The 26,535-nt window shown below is 38.0% G+C and overlaps 1 protein-coding gene across 6 annotated transcripts; it reads left to right on the top strand.

The window, feature by feature from the left end:
* The first annotated feature begins 15,098 nt into the window (after positions 1-15,098).
* On the top strand, positions 15,099-26,289 carry LOC104214736 (purple acid phosphatase 2). 6 transcript variants are annotated; one of them, XM_070170754.1, is made up of 10 exons: positions 15,099-15,550; positions 16,311-16,413; positions 22,657-22,916; positions 23,260-23,460; positions 23,605-23,716; positions 24,061-24,290; positions 24,735-24,873; positions 25,257-25,477; positions 25,558-25,679; positions 25,883-26,289. In XM_070170754.1, exons 3-10 carry the CDS (start codon positions 22,668-22,670, stop codon positions 26,079-26,081), a joined length of 1,473 nt encoding a protein of 490 aa, XP_070026855.1. In that variant the 5' UTR covers positions 15,099-15,550; positions 16,311-16,413; positions 22,657-22,667; the 3' UTR covers positions 26,082-26,289. The 6 variants fall into 6 exon arrangements, with proteins under 6 accessions (XP_070026855.1, XP_070026854.1, XP_070026856.1 ...); XM_070170755.1 differs by having other exon boundaries at positions 15,468-15,550; positions 22,811-22,916; XM_070170753.1 differs by lacking the exon at positions 16,311-16,413 and having other exon boundaries at positions 15,154-15,550.
* Positions 26,290-26,535: the final 246 nt, after the last annotated feature.

Genomic DNA, 26,535 nt, shown 5'->3' with positions numbered 1-26,535 from the left:
AAAAGAACTGTCGAAGGTCCATGCCCTCAAAAATAGAAGCTGAGGCAAATAAAAAAGGAAAAAGAAAAGGAAAAAAAAGAGAAGAAAAAAAAAGGAAAAAAAAGAGAAAAAAGAAAAAGAAACAGAAAGAAAGATGAAAAATAGTTTAGGTCAGATGTTTGAACTACGTTCGACCTGATTCCTTAAAAGGGATACGTAGGCAGCCTCACGGTTCGGTCCAACCAAATAAGAATTTAGAAGAAAAAGAAAAAAAATAGAAAAATAGAAAAAATCCAAAATCCCCAGCATCTGAAACTGGGGCAGATATTTTATTTCATTTTTTGAAAGAGTCGATTCTAAGAGTTGTAAGCCTACAACTCCTCATTTTGAGTTTATTTTAAGCCTTCATGCTGACCTTTCTTTCCAACCCTATCCAAAAATCTTCCAAATAAAGACCTCCCGATGTGCCTTCAAGAATGCCAAGAGAAGCATGCAATGAGCAACGACAGTCACGCGACATAGAACACTGTCAAGATGCTCGCACAAGAAAAGCGAAAGAAAAAGAAAAAAGAAAAATGAGAGAGTCTTCTTAGTGAAAACCCTCACGGGCACTGTAAGACGACGGTAAGCAGAGATGAATAAATGAGAGAGACTTGTTAGTGAAAACCCCTCAGGGCACCAGTAGTCGAAAGTGAGTTATAAAGCTGGTATGGAGAATTGGCATAAACAAGCCCGACTTCAAAGGTCATAAGAATAGAAAAGGGAAGAGTGAATTAGTTTGATAGATCGGCCATGACCATTAAGGCTAGTTAGTGAAAAAGAAAAACTCTTCATTCTGTCCTTCCGACAGGGGCATTTTTAGTTAATAATTGTCTCTTTGCATCATTTTGTCCTTCACTCCGAGTCGGTCCTTGTCAAAACAAGTAAGAAAAGATTTCAAAATCTGCTACCAGCTTTTCAATTGTGCAAAGTAAATTTGGCCAGCAAACTCAGTTGTTAATGTCAACATGCCTTGAGGATTCATACAAAGGCTCTCCCAGAAGACTCTTGTCAGCCTGCTTGGTGCAAACAAAGATAACTTGTGATTCTCTCTGATAGACAAATCGCTCAAAGTAGGAAGTCATTCAAGATATCAGAAAAGGTCATCTAAGAAAAGATCTCCGGTTGGGATAATGCCGATTAAGCCAGAAATACAAATGGTACCGGGTGTGAAACAGTAAGAGCTGGTGCAGAATAAAAGTTTCTTGAGATCGACTCAAGATGATCGAGCAAAAGCCAAGCTGTTCAAGGCTCAAGGCCACAAACCGACCACCATTTTCAAAACTGACAAATTTTTCTTTGTATGAAACAGGAACAAAGCAATGCAAGGAATGTGGTTAAAAAAAAGAAGGGAAAAGAAAAGAGAAAAAGAAAGAAAAATAGAAAAAAAGAGAAGAAAAAATGAAAGTGAAAAGAAGAGAAGAGTCGACAAAGGGAAGTTTCTAAAATTTTTGCCTTTTTCTATCTTGCTCATGTGCATAAAATTTTGTCATTTGGTCGTCACATTTTGCCTCCTAGGATAAATGGTCCTAGTCTGATGGATTTTCCTCCCAATACAATCTTAGTCTGATGAATTTTTTTCCTAAGATAGAAGACCTAGTCTGATGAATTTTCTCCTAGGATCAAAATCTTAGTCGGATGAATCTTTCTCCTAAGATAATAAATTAGAAGACCTAGTCTGATGACTTTACTCCTAGGATCAAAATCTTAGTCTGATGAATTTTTCTCCTAAGATAGAAGACCTAGTCTGATGACTTTCTCCTAGGATAGAAATCTTAGTCTGATGAATCTTTCTCCTAAGATACCAAAAAAAGTGATCTAATCTGCTGAATCTTTCTCCTAGGATCGAAATCTTAGTCCGATGAATCTTTCTCCTAAGATAAAGAAACCTAGTCTGACGAATTTTCTCCTAGGATAGAAATCTTAGTCTGATGAATTTTTCTCCTAAGATAGAAATCTTAGTCTGATGAATTTTTCTCCTAAGATATGAAAACCTAGTCTGATGAACTTTCTCCTAGGATAAATGTCTTAGTCGGATGAATCTTTCTCCTAAGATACCAAAAAAAAGGGACCTAGTCTGATGAATCCTTCTCCTAAGATAGAAAACCTAGTCCGATGAATTTTCTCCTAGGATAATAATTTTAAAAAAGAAAAAGAAAAAGGGAAGTCTGAATTTGAAAAAAAAACATGAAAAATGAAAAAAGGGAAAAAGAAGGAAGTTTGGATTTTTTTTTTATAAAAAAGAAAAATAAAAGAAAAAGGGTCAATTTTTAGTTTTCTTGAAATCAGGGGCCCCGCCTGGAGAATAGGGTCAATCTTTACTTTAGTCAAGCTTAGTTTATAGTTTTCGCAAGCTCAATAACTTTTAGGAGACGCACATCCTAGTCTAGTGTTTAGTTTACTCATCATTGCATCAATAGTATAAGTGGTTTACAATATTGCTAACAACTCACAATCCTAGTCTATTTCGTTTGTTTTGTTGGTTTTGATTGGAGGCACCCACATGGAAAACAAGGGAACACAGAAAGTTTTAGCAATCAGGCGCCCACCTGGAGAACAAGGGAAAACGGTTCAAGTTTCAAAGGAAGACAGGTCAAGTTCAGCAATCAAGCGCCCACCTGGAGAAGAAGGGAAGACAGTTCAAGTTTCAAGGGAAAACAGTTTGAGTTTCAAGGGAAAACAGTTCAAGTTTCAAAGGAAGTCAGTTCAAGTTCATCAATCAGGCGCCACCTGGAAAAAAAGGGAATTCAATTCAGAATGCAATTTAGGCCAGCAACAAAAGAAGCTCACGTCAAGAAAGCGAGTCAACAGTCCGAGATGATCAACAGAAGTTTGTCACAATCCAAAATAAAAAGGAAAAAAACAACAAAAAGAAAGACAAGAAGTGAATCCAAATGCAGAAGTTAAGGAAAAATGTGAGCTGCTCAAGACAGGGTTGAGGTCACAAGCCCTGCATGTCCCATCTTAGTTTGAAAAGCTGAAGAAGATTGAACCATACCTGCAGCTAACAAGCATCAAGATTCAGATCAGGGTCCGCATGAAGAACCAACCAAAACTCAAGATCAAACTTCAGAAGACTCATAGATAGGAATCTTGTAACTCGTAGCTGATAGGCTTAGTTAGTATTTTTCATGCTTTGATTTTGATGTAATAACATGACTGCGGACCGGAACCTCGGCGGAACGGCGCCTCGACCGGATCTCCACCTCGGCATACGCCATCATCTCCCTCACCTCTGAACTACACATGACCTGATTCCTTTATAGCCAAGGATATGTGGCAGCCTAGATACCAGGGCTTGGTCACACTCTCCTTTTCTCTTAGTTTTAGTCTCTCCAAATAAGGGTCGTCAAAAACCTGTCTAGTCATTCTTTGTCTGAAAATACTACGTCTTTCCAGTCAAAGAGGGGCAGCTGTAGACATGTGATTTTTGACCCTCCCCAAGAGTTTTTTATATATTAGCGTAAAATATTTAATTTAGGCATAATATAGATATTTTAAGTAATTTTTGACTCTTTTACTCTATTTTATTACAAGAAAACAAAATTTACAAAAATAGGTTCATTAATGTTTCGTAGTCATTTTTAATCTTAAAAAATATATATACAACAATAGTATCGTATTTTTATTTTAATATGATATTTGAAAATACCAAAAATAAATTTGTTTTAATGGTTAGTTTTATTTTAAATAATTATTTGAATAGTAGTAATAATTAATAAATGGGCCCGTATTTTTAATCTCGTTCGCAGCGAAAGAATAGAACTTGTGCTCGAGCAACCCATTTTTAGGCTTAATTTTGGACCTAGCTCACAATTGCCATGTCCATAATTCCTAGGCCCATACCCCTTAACCTAAAAACCCTACCAAAATACCTACAATATAAAAAGAAGAAAAGAGAAAATAAAAACGGGAACAAAAGACGCTGAAAAGGTCGAAAACAAAAACGAAAAGCTGAGCAGGACCCCCCACCCCCCGACGTTATCTTCTCCAAATGACCCATTGCCATTGTTCTTCTTCTGCAACAGAGAACCAAAACAAAGCACCCCCTCTCCCCGCTGCCTTTTCTCCAACAGCAAAACCAACAAACACGAGTCGCTGCTTCTTCTCCATCAAGCGACCCCATTGCTGCCTGAAACTCGTCGGCAAAATGAGCTCCACCATCTCGTCGGAGTAACAAGTTCCGAACGCGACGAGTAGAACCAAGCGACCTCACACCAGTAGCTTCCAACGATCCCCCCTTTTTGAACTTGGAACGATCATCTTCTTCATGAAGATTGAAGAAGTTAGCTCTTCATCTGTCTAACACCAAAAACGACCCCCCCTGTATTCCATCTCCTTCACAACCCTAGTTCCAGTCGCAACACCAACCAAAAACACTTTCCTGACCAAGAAAGCCCTCCATCGTCATAGCTTCCCATCTACAACACACACGCACATAGCTGCAATGGGAGGGCAGTAGCAACGAAAGCAGCAGGGGTGAAAGGGAGGCGACAAGTGGCATTCGAAAAGTCTATGAAACAGTAGTCTCGATATAGGTTCGTTCGAGCTGTCCGTCTGCGAATCCGAGGTGCCGATGCAAGGTCCGTCGTTGAATGTTGTCACGTTTCTAGCGAAGTTTCCGGCAAGGCTTTGATGTCGAAGCTCTAACTTATAGATTCAGTTTTTTAGGTCCATTGGATACTTCTCTATTTTTGTACGTGTTGACTTTGATCATCAATAAAATTTATTCGACAATTGGATTTTCCGGTGTTGAGATTCGAAGCAAATTTGAAAAAAAAAACTTCAGTTTCTGAGATTGATTTTGAAGCTGCGTAGCCTCGTTTCGCTGCTGCAATTTCGTTGGTTTGAGTCAATTTTGGAACTCGTTTGTGAGATCTGCTCGGAGCCAGTTGTTGAAGTCTTGAGGTCGTTTCATCGAGGGCCGGTCACGGTTCGATTTTTGTACAAATTTCCATCGGAGCTTGCCGTTGCACTTTCATTTGGCTACAGTGAAAGGTCCGTTTTGATTCATCTCATTTACATGACTTTAAAGTCTCATGTGTTTTGGCTGAAATTTCTCTTTGGTTTCATAATCATACTTTCTTGTTGCTGTTTATAAAATGAAATCTGGCATGGATTAATTTGCTAAAAATATTTGTTTAAATTGAATCTCAAAACCTTTGAAATCAAAAAAGGGCACATGTAATTGAGCAAGATATATATACATGATATTAGTTGCTGTTTTCAATTGACTTTGTATGGTATTGAAGTTTAGTCATAAGTTTCTTTCCCTCTGTTTCGTTTCATTGGATGGTTATTTGGCATTTTGGTTCCTTCTGTTTTGATTGATGTTTATCTTAATAGGTGTTTATACTTGTTCAACGATTTTGTCAATTTTAATTCCTCAAGTATTTGGTCCGATTGATTCACATGTTAACGGGCTGTGATGGATATGCCGATTTGAGCATTAAATGGGCTGAACTATAGTTTTTGTTGTTTAATCAAACTATTATAATTGTGGACACGTTCGCGTGACACGATTATGATTTCTTTAAAAATAAAGTGGAGTATACGTTCGCGTAACTTCGGCTAAACTTTCTTAATAATAATAATGCGTTATTAATTGTGAACACGTTCGCGTGACATGATTTTTGACGCGCCAAACAGATGAGTACACGTACGCGTGACTCATTTCGAGATAATTTTTCTTTATTAAAGCGCTGTAAAAGGTAAAAGCACATAGGTTCCGAAATCAGTAATTAGACAATTTAGTCAAGCCAAGTATAATCAAAACGACAATGCTAGAACCACGGAGCTCGGGAGTGCCTAACACCTTCTCCCAGGTTAACAGAATTCCTTACCCGAATTTCTGGTTCACGGACTGTTAAACAGAGTCAAGCTTTTCCTCGATTCTGGATTCAACCGGTGACCTGGGACACCATAAATCTCCCAAGTGGCGACTCTGAATCTTTTGACAATAAATCCCATTTCAATTGTCCTTTAATTGGAAAAACTCCTTTTATACACCCCTCTCGGGGGTATAGTGAAAAAGGAGGTGTGACAATAGTCATGCTGGATAACTACGTGTCCTCGAAAAAAGTTAAAGAAAAAAAGGGAAATAAGGCCATGCAAAATAACACCCAAGTGGACAAAATTAACCCTCCTAATAATAATAACCCTACTAACCCTATTAACGAGCTTAACCAAAAATCTGGCAATAATCCACAGTTAGCCAAAGAAAATGAACAAAATCTTTCCCCTAGATATGAAAATATACCCACCCCTGAGCATGTAAGCCAAATGGCAACACAAACAAATGAAAATGAACAAATGTCCTATATCCTAGAATATGAAAGGGATACTATATCCATGAAGGATCCCCCTATAAGACAATATATCGGGCAACCAAAATCCATGCACTCATCAACACCAATTATTACCCTAACACCCAATCCCTCCCCACTACCAGTAGCTCCAATCCTATGCCTGCTACTAGTTTCTTAAATACTCAATCCTCCATCAACCCTAAGAAGAAGGAACAGACTTATCCAAATCCTACACGACCACAAAGCACAAACCATGGAAAACCTACCACCCTTCCTCCCACTAGAGAACCCCCAGATTGTGTATGCCCAACCTCCACAAGAACAGGACTACCAACCTGCCTCGTGGATGAAATTAGGTATCATGGTCCATGTAACCTCCTTCAATATCCAAATAAACGGGCAAGAAGCGATTGTAATATTGCACAACACTCAATACCTGGCTCAGTTAGTAATGGAGGGCATGGGGCTTGCCATGAACAACTATTTAAATCAAATGTGGCTAAACAATATTCTTCAACCACTGATGCCTTCATTGAATCCTCAAATGGTGCATGTAATGAGGGATCAATGGAACATGCCATCACAGTTCAACCCATTCACCCACAAAATGCTCCACTAGATATGCCATTCTTCCTGATAAAAATGTACACTCATCTCAACCTCATATTCCTGCCATGGGAGATCAACCCAGAACCACAAGAACAACCCCCCCCCCCCATGCAGCAACAAGTACCACCACCACAGGATCAAGAAAATCAAATATCAGGACCAGTAGAAGCAGCAATGGAGGAGGAGGACGAACCTATCAACCTAGGATTAGAGCGAGTCCTAGAGTTCTCAACTCTAGACAGGATAAAGGTATTTCTCTTTAGGGAGATGAAAGAGAAGAGACATGTGCTCAGTTTCCCAATAGCACTCTTCAAGTGCTCGATGGACATCAGACCACCTCAGGATCCAACAATGGACAACAGAGCCATGATCTTAGTGCCATCACTGAGAAAGAATCCTCTATTTCCATGAGGGATAAGGGAGAATGGGGAACCAACAAACTCAAACGTTAATTTAGCTATGAATCGTCCAACAAACTTTATCATATGGAAGATAAGGGGGGAACAATGACAACTTCAGAAGGAACTTTAGGGAAATGATAGATACCCATAGACCTTGCATGGTAACCCTATTAGCAACAAGAATGGGGAATCATGTTGAAATGCTTAATGATTTTGGTTTTACGGAGATGATAGAAGTACCAGCGGAGGGTCAGTTAGGAGGCATGGTTTTGATGTGGAACCATGAGGTGGTCAGTATTCAAAATATAGTCCGTAGGAATCAAGAGATCCATGGATCAATAGAGGTACTACTTATTCGCAAAATTTGGATTTTTTCTTCAATTTATGCTAGTACTAATGTTCATAATAGAAACATGATGTGGGATAACCTATAAAATATAAGCAAAACCTACAAAGGGCCTTAGATGGTAGGAGGTGACTTCAATGATATCTTGGCTTCAAACGAAAAATATGGGGGAAAACCTATCAAGGATAGTAGAACTAGTTTTATGTGGTCTAAAATTAACAGTTGCAAGTTATTAGATTTAGGGTTTAAAGGATGTAAGTATACTTGGTCCAATAATAGACATAGAAACAAGGGTCTCATTATGGAATCCCTAGATAAAATTTTAGGGAACGAGAAATGGATTGAATTATTCCCAAAAAGTTCTATAATTCACTTGCCCCAAACCTACTCGGATGATAATCCTTTATTAATCAAATTAATTCCAAAAAATAGGTTGAACCATAATATGCCCTTCAGACAAGAGACCTTCTAATGCAAACACCCAGAATTCCAAACAATAGTCGAAAAAATTAGTTTAGTTCTTGTAACGACCTGGCCGTTCGTTTCATGAGTTACTGCTTCATTTCCCCCATTTCTGCTTCTTATTGCCTTGTTCAGATGTATTATGTATTATCGGGTTGGTTGGCTCCGGTTCGGAGAGGTTTTGGTAAAGTTTGAGACACTTAGTCTTTTTTGAGTAAGTTTAAGTTGGAAAAGTCAACCGGATGTTGACTTATGTGAAAAAGGGCTCGGATGTGATTTTCGATAGTTCAGATAGCTTCAGGAGGTGATTTGGGACATTGGAGCATGATCGGAATGTGTTTTGGAGGTCGAATATATTTAGGCTTGAATTGGCAAAATTGGAATTTTAACGTTTTCCGGTTGATAGGTAAAATTTTGATATAAGGGTCAAAATAAAATTCTGGAAATTGGAGTAGGTCCGTTGTGTCATTTGTGACGTGTGTGCAAAATTTTAGGTCATTTGGACGAGGTTTGATAGACGTTTTTATCGAAAGCGGAATTTGAAAGTTCTGGAATTCTTAGGCTTGAATCCGATGTAAATTTGGTGTTTTGATGTTGTTTTGAGCATTCCGAAGATTGGAACAAGTTTGAATGAGGTTATGGGATATGTTGGCATGTTTGGTTGAGGTCCCGAGGGCCTCGGGTGAGTTTTCGATGGTTAAACGGATCAAATTGCATGTTGAGGAGTTGCAGATTTTCTTCAGGTCTGTTGCAGACAATTTGTTCTTCACAATTGCGTATAAGGAGCCGCGATCACGTAGGCTTATTTGGGGCAAAGGTTTAGTTGCTCTACACGATCGCGTGAGGCTTGTTGCGATCGCGTGGGTCTGTGTGGTGTAGCTTCACGATCGCGTAAGGCTTGGTGCGATCACGTAAGGCTAAGTGGGGGCAGTAAGCATTTGTGCTTCGCGATCGCGTGGCTATTTCCGCGATTGCAGCGAAGGAATTTTAAAAGCTGGGCAGAATGTTTAAAAGACCCCCTTTCGCAAATTTTTGGCCATATTTCACCATTGTTGTGTGATTTTAGAGCATTTTGAAGGGGATTGAAGAGGGAATCAAGGGGAAACACTTGGAGGTAAGATTTATGGACTTAATACTCAATCCTAATGTGATTTCTACGTAATTAAACATGGAAATTGTGGAATCTAAAGCCTAAAATTGGAAGTTAGGGTTTGGAAATTAGAGACCTAAATCTAGGGATTTGAGGGGTTATTTGTGGTCGAATTTTGATGTATTTGATATGTATGAACTCGTGAGAGTGTAAGGATTCTAGTTTTGTAATTTTTATCGGAATCCGAGACGTGGGACAGGGAGTCGGGTTTGGCCAATTTCGGTATTTTTTTATGTAAATTGGTTATTTTCGAGTGAGCTTTGTTCCCTTAACATATTTTTGTTGGTATAAATTTGTTTTTGGATAGATTTGGAGCATCCGGAGGCCGATTCGAGGGGCAACGGCATCGCGGGCTAGAGTTTGGACTAGATAGAGGTAAGTAATGATTGTAAATGCTGTCCTGAGGGTATGAAACCCCGAACTTCACATCATTGTGCTACTTTGAGGTGACACACACGCTAGATGATGAGTGTAGGGTCGTGCACCATTGGGGATTGGGACTTAGTCCATTCCGTATGACTGTTTAACTGCGTATTTGATTGAAAACTATTTACTAGCATCATGTTTTGGGCTGAATGCCATATTTGGGCCTCGTGCCAACTGTTTTGGACTCTTAGGGTATTTTTACTACTATTCCTCACTTTTTTGACTTCATATTTGTACTCAGTCATGCTGTTCTTTACTGTTTTCATAACCCATCCATATTTACTCTATTTTGACATCTTAAATGATATTTTGGGCTGAGCATCATATTTTACTGTGCCCGAGTGGCTTTGAGAGATTTTTGATTGAGTGAGGCCGATGGCATGTATTGTGAGGTTATTATAGGATTGGGTTGTGCGCCGCAGTAGTATTGTATTGATTCATGATTATGAGGCCGAGGGCCTGATTTGTTACGCCATGAGGTGGCTTGTTATATGGCCGAGTGCCTGTTTGATTATGCTACGAGATGGCTTGATATTGCGCTTGGGCTGTAAGGAGCCCATCTCGGAGTCTGTACACCCCCAGTGAGCGTGGATACCCAGTGTGAGATGTGATATAGCCCGAGGGGCTGATGTTGTTCCATATTATTGCCCGGGAGGCTGATACGGGTGATTGTGAGATAGCCCGAGCGGCTGGTTCTGTTGGTATTTTTGCCCGAGGGGCTGATTTATGTTTCTTTCTTTTCTCCCTATTTTCATTCACTCGTTTGAACTGCTAAAAGATGTTTTAAAGAGGGTTTTACTGAACTAAGGTGTTTTTACGAGCTTTTACTGTTTCATTGCATTGTTATGGTTTTATACTGCCTCGTTGTAGCATTTTGCTGTGTTTTACGTATTTTCTTATCGCTTAGTTGCCTTTACTTTTATTACTTACTGAGTTGGCATACTCACATTACTCCCTGCACCCTGTGTGCAGATCTAGGAGCCTTGGGTCACGCTAGCGAGGGCTAATTGCTTTCCAGCAGGCTGTTCGGAGTTGACTAGGTAGCTGCTTGGCGTTCGCAGCCCAGTGCTTCTCCTTTATATCCTTATTTTCCTTTGTACTAGCTTTGTATTAGACTGTGTAGTCTCTTCATACTCTTAGATGGATATTTAGATGCTCATGACTGGTGACACCCTGACGTTGGGCTGTGTTTGTTTCCGCATTGTTTTATTCTACTCTATGTTTTAGGATTTATGGCTTCATAATGACTTTATAATGAATTATTATAATTGTTTAATTGCTTTGGGAGTTTGTGTCGGCTGGCCTTATTTCACGATAGGCGACATCACGATCGGGTCTGGTTTAGGGTCGTGACAATTCTGATTACTTGAAAGCTAGCCAAAACTTTATAGAAAAAGTAAAGCTTTGGAAAAATAAAACCTTTGATAACATCATGGGAAAAAAGAGGAAATTACTGGCTAGGATTCAAGGAATTCAAAACTCTAAGAGTTATACTACTAGTAATTTCCTTCAAACATTGGAACACGACTTGAAAAGGGAATACAACGATATCCTAAGAATCGAAGAAGATTATTAGAAATTAAGGTCTACAATATTATGGCTAAACGAAGGTGAGGCTAACACTAGAGTTTTTCATATTTCAGCTACCAATAGAAAAAGAAGAAACAAAATAATTTTCTTTAAAGATGATACTGGAAACTGGATTAATGAACACCACCAAATTATGTCACATGTTCTTAAATACTTTACGAATACATTCACAACCTCACACTCCTTAACTAATTGGACTACTCTACTAGGAAACCCTTCTTCATTTCCTAAATTGGACCTAAGATCTTTATACACCCCTACTAGATATAGAAATTAAAAGGGCTATATACTCGTTTAAACCTTTTAAAGCACCAGGACCGAATGACCTTCATCCGTTCGTTTTTCAGAAATATTGGAAAGTCATAGGTCAGTCAGTAATAAAGCTTTGTCACGACATATTCAATACTCAAGAAATTCCTAAAGAGATCAACAAGACTTACCTGTGCTTTATCGCAAAAATTTCTAATGCAAATAGTATTAAGAATTTCAGACCAATTGGTCTCTGTAATACTATCTATAAAATGATTACAAAAATTCTAGTAAATGGACTAAAACTTTTCCTAGATCATTTAATCAGCCCTTACCAAGCATGTTTTTATAAAAAACAAAAGAGTTGCTGATAATGCAATCATCATCCAAGAAATAGTTTCCAAATTACAAAAGATAAAAGGCAAACAAAGCCAAATGATTCTAAAAATTGATCTAGAAAAAGAATTTGACCGTTTGGAATGATCTTTTGTTCATCACACCCTCAAATATTTCAATTTTCCCCCTAAATTCTGTAAGCTTTTACTAAATTGCATCTCAACAAGTAGTATTGTTGTCCTAGTAAATAGATCCGTTACAAATTTCTTTGAGCCTAGTCGTGGCATCAGGCAAGGAGATCCCATTCACCCAATATCTTCATCCTTTGCCTAGAAATGCCAACAAGATATATTAATCACCAAGTTGATACTAGGAACTGGGATCCAATAACCATAGGAAAAAATTGCCCTAAGTTCTCTCACCTATTTTTTGCGGACGACCTTACCCTAATGGCAAAGGTAAATGATAAATCATGTTATGCCATTAAAAATGCTTTAGACCTATTTTGCAACCTATCAGGTCAGTGTATCAATAGCACAAAATCAAAAATCCCTTTTTCTAAAAACTGCACCCCTTCTCTTATTAACCATGTTTCAAACAAACTAGGAATAAAGAAATGCGACAACTTTGATACCTACCTAGGTTTCCCAATATTAAAAAATTCTCTAAGACCTAGAGACCTCCAGTTTATTGTAGACAATACGATAACTAAGCTAGCATCCTGGAAATTAAAATTCATTAACTTAGCGGGAAGGACTACCCTATCCCACTCGTGCCGTAATTCAATACCCAATCACTATATGCAATTAACACTTCTTCCTAAAAATATCCTTAACAAGATTGATAAAACTCAAAGGGACTTTATATAGGGTAGCACCATAGAAAAAAAGGAATTCATCTTGTTAATTGGACTACTTTATGTCAATCAAAAAACAATGGAGGCTTAGGTATTCATAGTGCTATTTCTAAGAATTTATGCACATTAGCAAGTCTTGCATGGAGAATTCTTACAAATGCTATAACCCCCTTGGGCTCGATTAATCATCACCTCATATGGTACAAATGGTGCCAAAAATAAAAGTTCTTTCATCTGGAAAAGTATTCAAAGAGAATGGGATATTTGATCTAAAGGAATTACTTGGTCACCCCATTACTATTCCAACATAAACATATGAGAAACCAACTGGATATCTAATATGGAAAAACTTAGGAAAGAAGTAACAAGTCCCCTAACTACAAACGACCTCTCAACAAAAATAAGAGACATTTTTAACGGGGAAAAGTGGTGCTTTAATAATTTATCAATCAACCTTCCTAATGATATAAAAGAAAATAACACTAAGACAAAAAAAAATACGTCTCAAAGCCCCTACCAGTGATATTCCAATATGGTCTTTAAATAAAAAAGGTTTTTTCACAACAAAAACCTGTTACACCCTTATAGAACCTCCTATAAACAACCAACTAGACTTCTCTTGGATTTGGAATCTAATTTGCCCAAATAAAATCAAATTCTTCTTGTGGCAGTGTCTCCATAATAGAATACCATGTCGAAAATATCTCTCACAAATTGGTATGAACATTGATCCCGTCTGCCCTATATGCAAATGCCATGAAGAGGAATCTATAATTCATATATTCCTAAGATGTAAAGTTGTAAAATATTTTTGGGAAAGTCTTGGGTGGGAAAAGTTTTATAAAAACAACAACAAACATTGGCTCCTACAATTAAAAGACTTTGATTATTCCCTTACAAATAATTTCATTAACTGGAATTCATTCTTGCCATTCGCCATTTGGTACATTTGGCTTAGTAGAAATAATAACAATCAAAACAATACTGACTATCCTATTAATGATAATCATATCATCCAAAAAGCAACTGAATTTATGCTACTTACTGAAAAAATCCTCCACCCTCCTATTAAAACTCCCATAAAAATCAAATGGAATAAACCACCAAAAGGATGGTTTAAGCTAAACATCAATGCTAGTTTCAAAAACCATAACAAAAAAAGTAGCCTAGGAGGTGTAATCAGAGATGCCTACGGGAATTGGATGGTTGGATTTACAAAATCTACCCAGGCTAATGGCTCACTACAAGAAGAAATGAAGGCACTGATTGAGGGGCTCAAAACAACACAAGAATGGGAAAGTTTCCGCTTGAAATAAGGACAGATTTCACGGAAGTAATCCATTCAATACAACAAGGAAACAAATTATATGACAACATTGTCAATAAATGCAGGTTGTTCATGCACCAGCAGAAGGTGATCCTCCAGCACACATTCAGGGAAGGAAATAGGATAGCTCATCACTTGGCAAAGAAGGCAAAGACAAAAGGGAAACAACTTTTTGTACTACCACCATCCTATGTAAACTCTTTTGTGGAAAGTGAACAAAAGGAACTCTATGTTTTTGTTAAGTCGTTATCTTATGATGCTTGTAATATCCTAGCAAACTTAGGGAATTAAAGTGTCCTTAATGACATAAATTATGAAGAATATGTACGAAACATTAAGTAGTTATTAATATATATATATATATATATATATATATATATATATATATATATATATATATATATATATATATATATATATTGCATAGCAATAAATAAGTAACTAAAGTGCCTACAATATTGTACGCAGGGTATTTGATGCATTTTCAAAAGTTTGTACCTCTTATCCAAATATAACCTTTTAAAATTCAATTCTTTCGACACTAAAACCAAACATGCGCAATAAAATTTAAGAAACTAAACTCAAAAATTAATTCTTTCGAAATGGAATCGAACTGGCCTATAAATATTTGAGCTGAATATTTCAAATGTGTGTTCCTCAAAAGAGATATGAAAGTGAATTCATTTAATAAAAGAAGTAATCAGAGGTCCGCATTTTATTTGTCTAAACTTAAAACAAAAATCACTTACTCTTTCTACTTTATTTGTCACATTTTTCTTTTTAATTTGTTCAGAAAAGAATAATATCTGTATTTTTCTTTCTAGAAAATATTTAGTTTTAGCATCTCATGAATTTTACTTTTGTTGAGGAATGTGGGTCCCACATATTTAAAGAGTAGAGTTAGTTAGTGGTTAGTTATAACTAACTAGTGGATTAATACAAGTAGTTAGCAGTTAAATCCTATAAGTAGTAATAGTGCTCTGTAAATACATAGATTGTACATTTTCAATATTCAAAAATGGAGTAATGTTCTTCTCCTCCACCTCTATCTTCTCCCTAACTCCTTTGTATACCGCAATAGCTAGAGCTCTCTTAACATGGAAGAGCAAGGTTAATCGAGTGATGATAGCTCAGCTGTGACGGAATTCCTTAATTTCAGTCTCAATCTCTTGCTTTATATATGCAACTGGATGTTTTGATTTTCGTCCTACTTTCACCTACTCGAAAGCTAGGGTTTGAAATTTGTGTGCGATTTGCTAGATTGAATTGATATTGGAGGAAATCAATCTGTGCATGTGCTTATAGATTCATCTCTGTTCTTCAATTCAAAACTCTCGAAGTTCCTCAATTCATAACCATGTCGGTTCTTGAAGATGTCACTGATCCTCAGCTCGCAACGATGAATGCAACTCAATTAGTAGATCAGGTGGATCATCATCATCCTTTGTACATTCATCCATCTGATACGCAAGGTTTGGTCCTTATTTCTATTCAATTGCAAAGATATGAAAGTTACTCGATATGGAGCAGGTCATTGAAAATCGTATTACATGGCAAAAATAAGTTAGGATTTGTTCTAGGCACCTGCTAAAAGAACAACTATGAAGTTAGCCTTCATGAACTATGGGATAGATATAATGCGATAGTGCTTGTGTAGATTATGAATACTGTGTCTCCTGATATGCTTAGTACTGTAATCTATGCATTAGATGCCTATATTGTTTGGGAAGATCTTAGGGAGAGATTTGACAAAGTTAATGCTTCTAGGTCATCCTACCTGCATAAAGAAATAACTATATTAACACAAGAAGTATCCTCTGTATCTGTTTACTTTTCTCGACTAAGAGCACTGTGGGATGAGTATGAAACATTGACTCCTCCTCCTACTTGTGGTTGTCCTGAATCTAAGAAACATGTTGAGTACTATCAACTTCAAAAACTTTATCAATTTCTCACTGGGTTTAATGACTCATATGAGAATGCTAAGAATCAGGTGTTGATGACTAGGTCTCTGCCTAATTTGAATCAAGCTTATGCTATAATCGTTAATGTTGAAATCCAAAGGATCAATGGAAAGAGTGTGTATGGTTCTAATGATGTCAATGAAGCTGCAACTGTGATGAGTAATAGGCACTAAAACAACAATGGAGGTCCTACGAATACTAGATACATTGGAGGTTACAAAGCTAAAAACTCATTCAACAAGTCACCCGTTTATTGTGAGTATTGCAGGTGCAAAGGACATACCAGGGTGAATTACTTCAATCTACATGGATATCCAACTGACTTCAAAACCAAGAAGAGAGGAGGAAACTTCACTGCTCAGTCCAATAATGTAAGCAATTATGGTACAATCTTCAGAAACTTAAAATAATGCCTTGGGAAGCTCTACTATTAGTTCTCCAGCTCAGTTCTTTACTCCAGAACAGTACCAGCATATGTTGCAGATGTTGAACAAAGGCAAGGATACTGAACTTGTAGCTAATTTAGAAACTACATGAACAACAGGTAACATATATGCCTTTATGTCCTCCTTGGTAAATCATAAGTGGATAATAGATACAGGAGCTTCTAACCACATGGTACATAGTTTAAATTTATTGGATTCCTATAAAGAATTATCAGAAACAGATAAAAATAAAGTACATCTCCCTACTGGTGAGAAGGTTGTTATTACACACATTGGGATTTGTTCCGTTTATAGAGATAAGAAGGTTCAGAACATATTGCATATACTAGAATTCAAGTATAATCTACTCTCAATCTCTAAGATCACAAAATAACTAAAGTGTATGGTAGCATTCTTCCCTGATTTTTGTGTCTTTCAGGAACCCTTCAGTGGGAAGGTCCTAAGGATTGGTAAAGAAGAACTTGACCTCTACATTCTCAAGACTGAAGACAGTCAATTGTCTGAGAAACATTTACTACCAACTGTAAATACCATTGTTAGTAGTACAAATAAGTGTGTAAGTTGACTAGTGAAAGCTAAAGGTGTAACGGGCCGGGTTGACCCGTAACCGGCCCGGCCCAGACCGGTTAAAACCGGAACCGGACCGGCCCGGTACATAGGGGGTCGGGTGGGGCTGGGTAGGAGGGCTAGAGGGGGTTGGTCCGTTTAAATTTTGGTAACGGTTAACCGAACCGGTCAAACCCGGCCACGTGAACAGTATCGTGTACCGGTTAAACTGGCCCGGCCCGGCCCGGTACAATATTTTTTTTTGTTTTTTTTTAATTCTTTGAATTAAGTGGGGCCCACTAACCGTTGGCAATGGTAAGACCTGGCAGGGATCCGTTGCCCAACGGGTTAATTGCATTAATAACCTCTTTTTTCTTTAAAATTTAACCTTTTTTCAATTTACAAAATTAACCTTCTCTAAAACTATAAATACACCCTCTCTTCTTCATTTCTTCACTCAACCCTCATTTCTCAATCTCAATTTCTCTCATTCTCTAATTTTCAAGATTTTAAGTCTCAATCTCAAATTCTCAATTCTCAATTCTCAAATCTCAATTCAATTTAAATCATGCCTCGTACTTCTAGAGTGCGCTCATATATTTGGCAACACTTTGAGGTGGTAGAAGAAAATGAAGAAGGTCAGAAAGTAAAGTGCAAGAACTGTGGTCAAATCTTGAATTTTCGTTCAGAGTCTGGCACAGGCAGTTTAAGGAGGCATATCAAGTATTGTCTTGAGCGTCCTTCGGAAATTCGTATTTAAGATTTTAAGACAATTTGTGTTATTTTAAAATTATTAGACGTATTTATGCTTAATGTTTTAGTTTGTTAGATTAATTTGAAGTATTGTTAATTTATTATGCAAGAAAATTTAGTTTTACTATATTTTGTTAATTTACTTTTTAAATGCAAACTTTAATTTTGAATTTTGAAATAAATGTAGCACTTGCAATTTATATTAATACTTTTGTATTAATATAACTTGTAATCTTTAAATTAATACAAAGTATTAATATAACTTACAATAGTTATACAAAAAAAATAAAAAATACACTAAACCCGGCCCGGCCCGACCCCCTCAACTCGTAACCCGTACGGTTCAATTTTTACCCGGATGAACCCGAACCCGTTAAACCCGTTAAGCCCCAACCCGTAACCGGCCCGGACTGTAACCCGTACGGGTCCAAAAAATAGCAACCCGGCCCGGCCCACCCGTTTAACACCCTTAGTGAAAGCAGCACACAATCTTGAAATAAGTTTGATTTGTGGCATAAAAGATTAGGACATACTCCTCTAAAGGTAGTACAGAAAATACATAGCTTAAGTGATGTGCATATGACTGGGGATCACTGTACTGTATGTCCCATTGCAAAGCAGTCCAGACTTCCTTTTAATCTTAGCTCTTCATGCTTTACTTCTGTCTTTGATCTTGTGCATTTAGATGTTTGGGGTCCATATAGGATCCCTACCCATGATAACAAAAGATATTTTTTGACCTTAGTTGATGATTACTCAAAGTACATTTGGATCTTTCTTCTAACCACTAAAGCTGATACTATTGTGGCATTGAAAAATTTCCTGGCAATGGTTACAAATCAGTTTAGGACCTCTGTAAATGTCTTAGAATAGATACTGGCACTGAATTTATGAATGATCAAGTGACCTCCTTATTGCAAAATCTTGGAATTCTTCATCAAAGTTCCTATGTGTACACTCCTCAACAGAATGGAGCTGTTGAGAGAATGCACATATCAATTCTAGATATGGCTAGATCACTGAGATTTCAGGCTTATATACCTCTGTATTTCTGAGAAGAATGTGTGTCCACTATAGTATACCTAATGAATAGGCTAACTACTGCTCTTCTTCAGGGAAAGACACCCTTTGAGGCGCTATATCAGAAGGTTCCATCTATTCAGCATCTTAGAGTATTTGGGAGCTTATATTATGCCACTAAAGTACAGAAGGTAGACAAGTTTAGTTCTAAAGCAGTCCCAGCAGTTTTCATAGGGTATTCCTACTCTCAAAAGGGCTATGTGTTATATGACCTCCACTCCAAAAGTTTATTTGTGAGCAGAGATATTGTGTTCAAGGAAGATATCTTTCCTTTTAAGAATATAAGGTCTGGTGTTCATTATCTATTTCATGTTCTCGAGTTCACAAACTCCTCTCCCACCTATAAGAATGTTCAATAATTATCTTCTAGCACGATCTCTCCTATCACTCAGTCTCCTCCTCCTACACCTGTTAGTGAAGAGCCCTCAACATCTATGCCTACAAAGATTCCTGCTGATCATTCAACTCCCCCTGCATCACTTAGGAGATCCTCAAGACCTTTAGAAACCTCCTGTATGACTCAGTGATTATGTGGTTCAATCTCAGAAGGCAAATTACTCATATCCAATCCCACAATATGTGGCTTATGATCAACTCTCTCATGCTTATCAGGTCTCTTTAGCTGCTTATTTTGCCATTGCTAAACCTAATTCCTTCAGTGAAGCTAGTGCTGATCCTAAGTGGGTAGAAGTTATGTAAATTGAGATCTCAGCTTTGGAAGAAAATAACACATGGTCTATAGTAGACCTGCCACCAGAAAAAGTTCCTATTGGGTGTAAATGAATTTTCAAAGTCAAGTATAAATCCAATAGTGAGATGGAGAGATATAAGACCAGATTAGTAGCCCAATGCTACAGCCAACAAGAAGGCCTAGACTACATAGAAACATTCTCACCAGTAGCCAAAATGGTTACTGTGAGAGTTGTAGTTGCCTTAGCTGCTGCTTCCAGTTAGTATGTATTCCAGATAGATGTGCATAATGCATTCTTATAGGGTGACTTGGTAGAGGAAGTTTACATGCACATTCCAGATGGCTTATCAAGCCAAGGGGGAGTATCAGAAAGTGTGCAAATTACACAAGTTCTTATATGGGCTGAAGCAAGCACCTAGACAATGGAATCTCAAACTGACTGAAGCACTCCTAGATATGAAGTTTGTGCAAAATCATTATGATTCCTCTCTCTTTACTAAAAACAGGAACATAACTGGTGATAGTACTAGTATATGTAGATGACTTGCTGATCATAGGCAGCAATCTACACATTATTAGACAAGTCAGAAAAGAATTATAGGAAAGGTTCAGGATGAAGGATTAGGGAGAATTGAAATATTTTCTTGGAATTTAATTCTCAAGGTCTCAAAAAGGTATCTTGATGTGTCAGAGAAAGTATGCATTGGAACATATTTCTGAACTTGGTCTAGCAGGTGAAAAACCAGTCTGTACACCCCTTGAGTTCAATCATAAACTCACTTTTGTTGATTTTGATCAGGAAGTAAACAAGAATGCATATGCAGATATATTAGTTGAAGATAAAGGCATCTATCAGATATTGATAGGTAGATTATTGTACCTAACTATGACAAGGCCGGATATAACTTTTGTAGTACAACTGCTCAGTCAATATATGCATACACCCAAAGTCTCTCATATGGAAGCTGCAACGAGAGTGATAAGGTACATTAAGTCTACACCAGAACTTGGACTTTTTATGCCTACTGGTAGCTACAATCAACTTGTAGCATATTGTGATTCTGAATGGGTAGCATATGTGGAGTCTAGAAGATCAGTTTCTGGATATGTGGTAAAGTTTGGTGGTGCACTAATTTCCTGGAAATAAAAAAACTAAGGAACAGTGTCTTGAAGCTCAGCTAAAGCGAAATTTCGAAGTATGGCAACCACAGTTGCTGAGATTGCATGGCTAGTTGGACTATTCAGAGAACTGGGTGTGGATATCAAATTATCTATGTCATTGCACTGTGATAGCAAATTTGCTATTCAAATTACTATATATTTCATCTTTCACGAGAGGACTAAGCATATAGATATTGACTGTCGTTTTGTAAGGGAGAAACTGGTGCAAGGACTAATTCAAACGCAGGATGTTGGGACAACAGAACAAATTGCAGATTTACTAAGGCATTGTGCAAACCACAACATGAGACTTACTGAGCAAGCTGAGAATGTCATGGGCGGCTTTCCAGCCGTGCCCCATGACCCCTTGGGCGCGCCCCGTGGCGTCCTAGCAAGCCTTCCAATGCCTAGCGCCACGGACGGCCCCGTGGTCTTGGTCGCGCCAAGTGACAAGCGCGCATGTGCCTCTGTCGCCCCACCGATATCCCTCGCCAGCGCCCAACCGCAGGCAGATGCCAACAGCGCCGCGCGCGCAGACAATGCCGCGCGCGCAGATCCTGATGCCAAAGACTATGCTGCCGACAACGGCCATGTTTTCTGCCTTATAGCAAACTAAGTCTTTTTCATTGTAAATATAGAGTAGTTTTATTCCATGTAATTTCATTATGTTTCTCTAGCTTAATCAAGTCTAGTCTTGTAGCTTTGGATTATTTTTTTTAAGCATTATTAAGGGGGACCAAACAATCAAAACTTTCTAGCAAGCAAACAATTCTCTGTACTGGTGTCTCTCCCCCTCGACACCGCATTTCCTTTCTGTAATAGCTTTCATTAATGCAATCAAGCTTTCTTTCATTCTCAATTCTCATTCCTGTTCTCTCAATTTCTCTTGACATTGGTTTTCCCGTACGGCACTGACAATCTAGTCTAGCGTACGGAGGGGACCTCAGTTGGCGGACAGCAACTGCACTGACATCAGTTGCTTAGCCTTACGTCGCCCTTCCAAGGAATCTCAGGAAGGCGCCGCGTAACAGTTGGTATCAGAGCCTAGGCTCGACATCGGACGAGGGAACGCATTGCCATTACCACCATTTCTGACCATGGTGAATCATGGGGACCGCATTGCGGCCCTTGAACAGACGGTTGACGGATTACTGCCCATCATGGATACGGTGCCTGAACTAAGAACCAGCCTAGGGCAAAGGTTGGATGACCTGGACCGCAGGGTGCTCCAGGCCGAAGTTGACATAGAAAACATCAGTCGTGACTCCGAGGGAGATCGGCAAACGGCAGCCACAGAGGCAGCCGAAATTTTTGGCAAATTCGAGGGACTCCAACAGGAGCGTGCCGAGGATTTAGCTTACAGGGCACAAGAGGCAGACAGGGTGACTGCCATGCAACAAACTATTGACGACTTGACAGACAAGCTCAATGTCGTCAATGCTACTTTACAGGGCCTGCTGCGAGGCGGTGGAAACCAGGGGGATCAAACAATCAAACTTTCTAGCAAGCAAACAATTCTCTGTACTGGTGTCTCTCCTCCTCGACACCGCGTTGCCTTTCTGTAATAGCTTTCGTTAATGCAATCAAGCTTTCTTTCATTCTCAATTCTCATTCCTGTTCTCTCAATTGCTCTCGGCATTGGTTTTCCCGTATGGCACTGACAATCTAGTCTAGCGTACGGAGGGGACCTCAGTTGGCGGACAACAACTGCACTGACATCAGTTGCTTAGCCTTACGTCGCCCTTCCAAGGAATCTCAGGAAGGCACCGCGTAACAGTACTCGTGTTAAAGGAAAGATTTTTCGCCAAGCGAAAACGTAGAATACTGAAACCGCTTGACACGTTCACATACTAAGAAACTAGAATATTCCCCGTATTTTTAGTAGCTTATAACCATAATCTGGTATATTAACACTTCCCAAAATCCCATATATATAGGTGAGGGAGGGATGACAAAAGAAGATGGTACTGTCACTGTGTTAAACAGAGAGTTCAAGCCGAGGTCAAAAATGGGTGTGTCAAGAACAAGTTTTCTTGGGTGTTTTATTCTTGCAGTTTTGGGTTTGATTATCAATGCATCCATATTATGCAGAGGTGGAATTACAAGCAGTTTTGTTAGGAAAGTTGAGAAGACCATTGATATGCCTATGGACAGTGATGTCTTCAGTGTGCCTCCTGGCTATAATGCACCTCAACAGGTTATTTCAATCTCTTTGCGTTTTTCATGTCTAGTTCTCACTCAGTGCTTTTGATGAATACTTTCTCTGTTTTCCTTTGTCGTACATGGAAGGTTTGTAGAGGCGGATCTATAATTTTACAATAAGTGAATATAATTGCATCCTCTCATCATTATATTCAATGGCTACGAACTTGGTGCGAGTGTGTGTGTGTGTGTGTTTAGTCGAAGGCAGGCTTTCGCACTCATTTCCGGCAAGGACAAGCTGCAATACCATTTTCTAGTATATTTTCTGGTGTTGCTTATTAATGCAATCTTGTTATACCTATTGAAAATTGATTTTGTTGCGATTTTCTTGGGATAAGGTTCACATAACACAAGGAGATCATGTTGGGAAGGCAATGATTGTCTCATGGGTGACAATGGATGAACCTGGTTCGAGTACAGTTTTATACTGGAGTAACAACAGCAAGCAAAAGAATAAGGCCAAGGGAACTGTTACTACATACAGATTCTACAATTATACTTCTGGTTACATCCACCACTGCATTATTAAGCATTTGAAGGTGAATCAAACCTTCTTTCTTTCTTCAAATTTGGGAATAATTGTGGTTTCTACATTTAGTTATTCTCCATTGGCGCATCGTGCATTGTTATATAATATACGTCATATCTACCTTTTGTAACGGTATAAACACTACATTTTGCAGTTCAATACCAAATATTACTATGAGGTGGGGATCAGTCATAACCCAAGAACCTTCTGGTTTGTGACTCCTCCACAAGTTGGCCCTGATGTTCCTTATACTTTTGGACTTATAGGTAACCATTTCAACCAAACTATTGCTGTACGATTTAATTCTTTTTGAGCTAATTATGTTGGCACTGCAATTTCGGCTTCTTTTATTCCTTCAGTGGAGATTTTGAGGTTCACTGTGCTTTCTCAAAGGTACTAAAATGAGGGAGAAGCATATAGTACGATCTAGGATTGAGTGATAGTATAAATTAAGTTTAGTTCATCGTTAACCACAATAAACGAACTTTGTTACATGAGTATTATTCACAAAATAATACTGTTACATTAGTATCGACAAAAAAGAGGTTCGTCGATATTGTTGCTACCATTTCTGTAGTTTTTCCCAATCTAAGCTGCATTTATCTTACAGGGGATCTTGGTCAGAGTTTTGATTCAAATAGGACACTCACACATTATGAATTAAATCCAATCAAGGGGCAGACAGTGTTGTTTGTTGGCGATTTATCTTATGCAGATAACTATCCTAATCATGACAACACAAGATGGGATACATGGGGAAGGTTTGTAGAAAGAAGTGTTGCTTATCAACCTTGGATCTGGACAACAGGGAATCATGAGATAGATTTTGCTCCTGAAATTGTAAGTCATGCAAATTCAATTTTCTTTAACTTGAAGTTGACTTCAGGTGCTTTTATCATTCTCCAGCCTTTGGTTTTCGGCATGCTGTAGTTTAAAGGAAATACACAACAATTGTTAGTACCATGCATTCTACATTCTTCACAAAATCACTAGGTTGTCTTAACCAGAGTTAGCTCTTCTACTTCTAGTTTGAGTAGATTCGAGGTATGTCCCACCAGCTTCATCTTGCACGCTCAACAACGATAAAATATTTAGGACAGATGACAGGAAAAAAAAAAGCAGTCATGCTTTCAAGGGAACTGAATATGGTGAACTAGTTAATAAAGTGAAATCAACTGAAAATATAGTGTTGTTCTGCCACTGTTTTAAACCGTACTCTTGGACGTTTTACCTTTATGATTTTACAGGGATATTCTAACAAACATGTTGGTGACTTTTCTGCAGGGGGAAACAAAACCATTTAAGCCCTATACTCATCGATATCGTGTCCCTTATAAATCATCAAACAGTACAGCTCCCTTTTGGTATTCAATCAAGAGAGCATCAGCATACATCATAGTTTTGTCCTCATATTCAGCTTATGGTAAGAGTATTCACATTTCACAGGTTATTGTCGTACATGCTTATGAGCAGTACAATGTCTATTTACTTTGTCTATTTAAGATTCTATGGCTGATTCTGGTGTTGCATTTAGGACATAAATTGTGTCCTTCAGTGATGAGTCTCTTGGTCCCTTTTCCTTCTTAGTACAGAACTACAGACGTCGTTATAATTGGCCAGAAAATATATTCAAGGTCTTGTGCCTTGTCAGTTCTTGAATAATTGTTCTTCGAATATGATTCCAGGAAGTAGGTCTTTTATAAGTTCCTTTCCTTTTAATAGCAGAAACAATTAGATATTCAAAAGTGTGGATCATGGATTTTCCAATTCTTTTATATGAAGTTTTTGTCGTCTTCTCAATTATAGGCATGTACACTCCACAATATCAATGGCTTTATGAAGAGCTACCGAAAGTTAACAGGTGCCAGACACCATGGCTGATTGTTCTATTGCATTCGCCGTGGTATAACAGCTACAACTATCACTTTATGGAAGGGGAGACCATGAGAGTAATGTATGAGCCATGGTTTGTGCAGTACAAAGTTGATGTTGTTTTTGCAGGTCATGTTCATGCTTATGAGCGATCGGTATGTCGTGCACCAATATTATGCAGCCAGTCATAGTGATATCTGTCAATACAAAAGGTTCACTTTGTTTTGTTTTTCAGGAACGTGTATCCAATGTGGCTTACAACATAGTCAATGGAAAATGCACTCCAATTCGCGATCAGTCTGCCCCTATATACATAACAATTGGTGACGGTGGAAATATTGAAGGCCTAGCCAATAGGTAAGATTGATCCAACTCGATTCCCCTCGTTCTTTAATGTAATCTTGAACATTGAGATATTCATATAAAGCATAAACTAGATACACGGTACTGAACACCAATTGCCAACTGAAAGAAGAAATTACAAAAAGTACGAGTAAACGGTTTTCATCTGTTCTAGTTGCATTAGTGACAGATTACTGATTTTTTAACACAATTTTCAGCATGACAGAGCCACAGCCAGAGTACTCTGCATTTCGAGAGGCTAGTTTTGGTCATGCTACTCTTGATATCAAGAATAGAACTCATGCTTATTATAGTTGGCATCGTAATCAAGAAGGATATGCTGTGGAAGCTGATAAGTTGTGGCTTTATAATCGTTTTTGGCATCCAGTTGATGATTCTACAACACCCAAATCATGATCCTCCTGTAAAGGACTAGTTTTTCTTTCTTTCTTCTGCCTTGTGTAATTCTAATTCTGGATTTGTAATCAATAAAGTTTCTTAATTACCGATGTCATGCAATCACCTATTGAAATCAGCTCCAAGTTAGTTATGTTCTTCTTTTTATAGACTAGTCAACTCCTTGGTATTCCTCCATTCATAAAGGAATGACACTGGTATTGTTTCATGAGTCAAGTAATTTTTTTTCTTTGTCTATAATATATTCAAATTTTGAAGATAATTTTAACGAAGTATAAAATTATGATTTATAATACTTTCATGTAACCTCTAAATCTTTAATTTAATCTTAAAGAAGCATTAATTAATTGATATTCACGCAAAAATCAACTTGTTACCTCTTAGTCTGAACTTCGCCAACGAATAAAATTTCTATTACACAAGATACTATTTATTAGCAGGCATTTTTTTTTCT

Source organism: Nicotiana sylvestris, chromosome 3 (genome assembly GCF_000393655.2).
Source record: "Nicotiana sylvestris chromosome 3, ASM39365v2, whole genome shotgun sequence".
In the NCBI taxonomy this organism is placed as follows: domain Eukaryota; kingdom Viridiplantae; phylum Streptophyta; class Magnoliopsida; order Solanales; family Solanaceae; genus Nicotiana; species Nicotiana sylvestris.
Note: the sequence above shows the minus strand (reverse complement) of the source record. Positions and strands in the feature narration are given on the sequence as shown.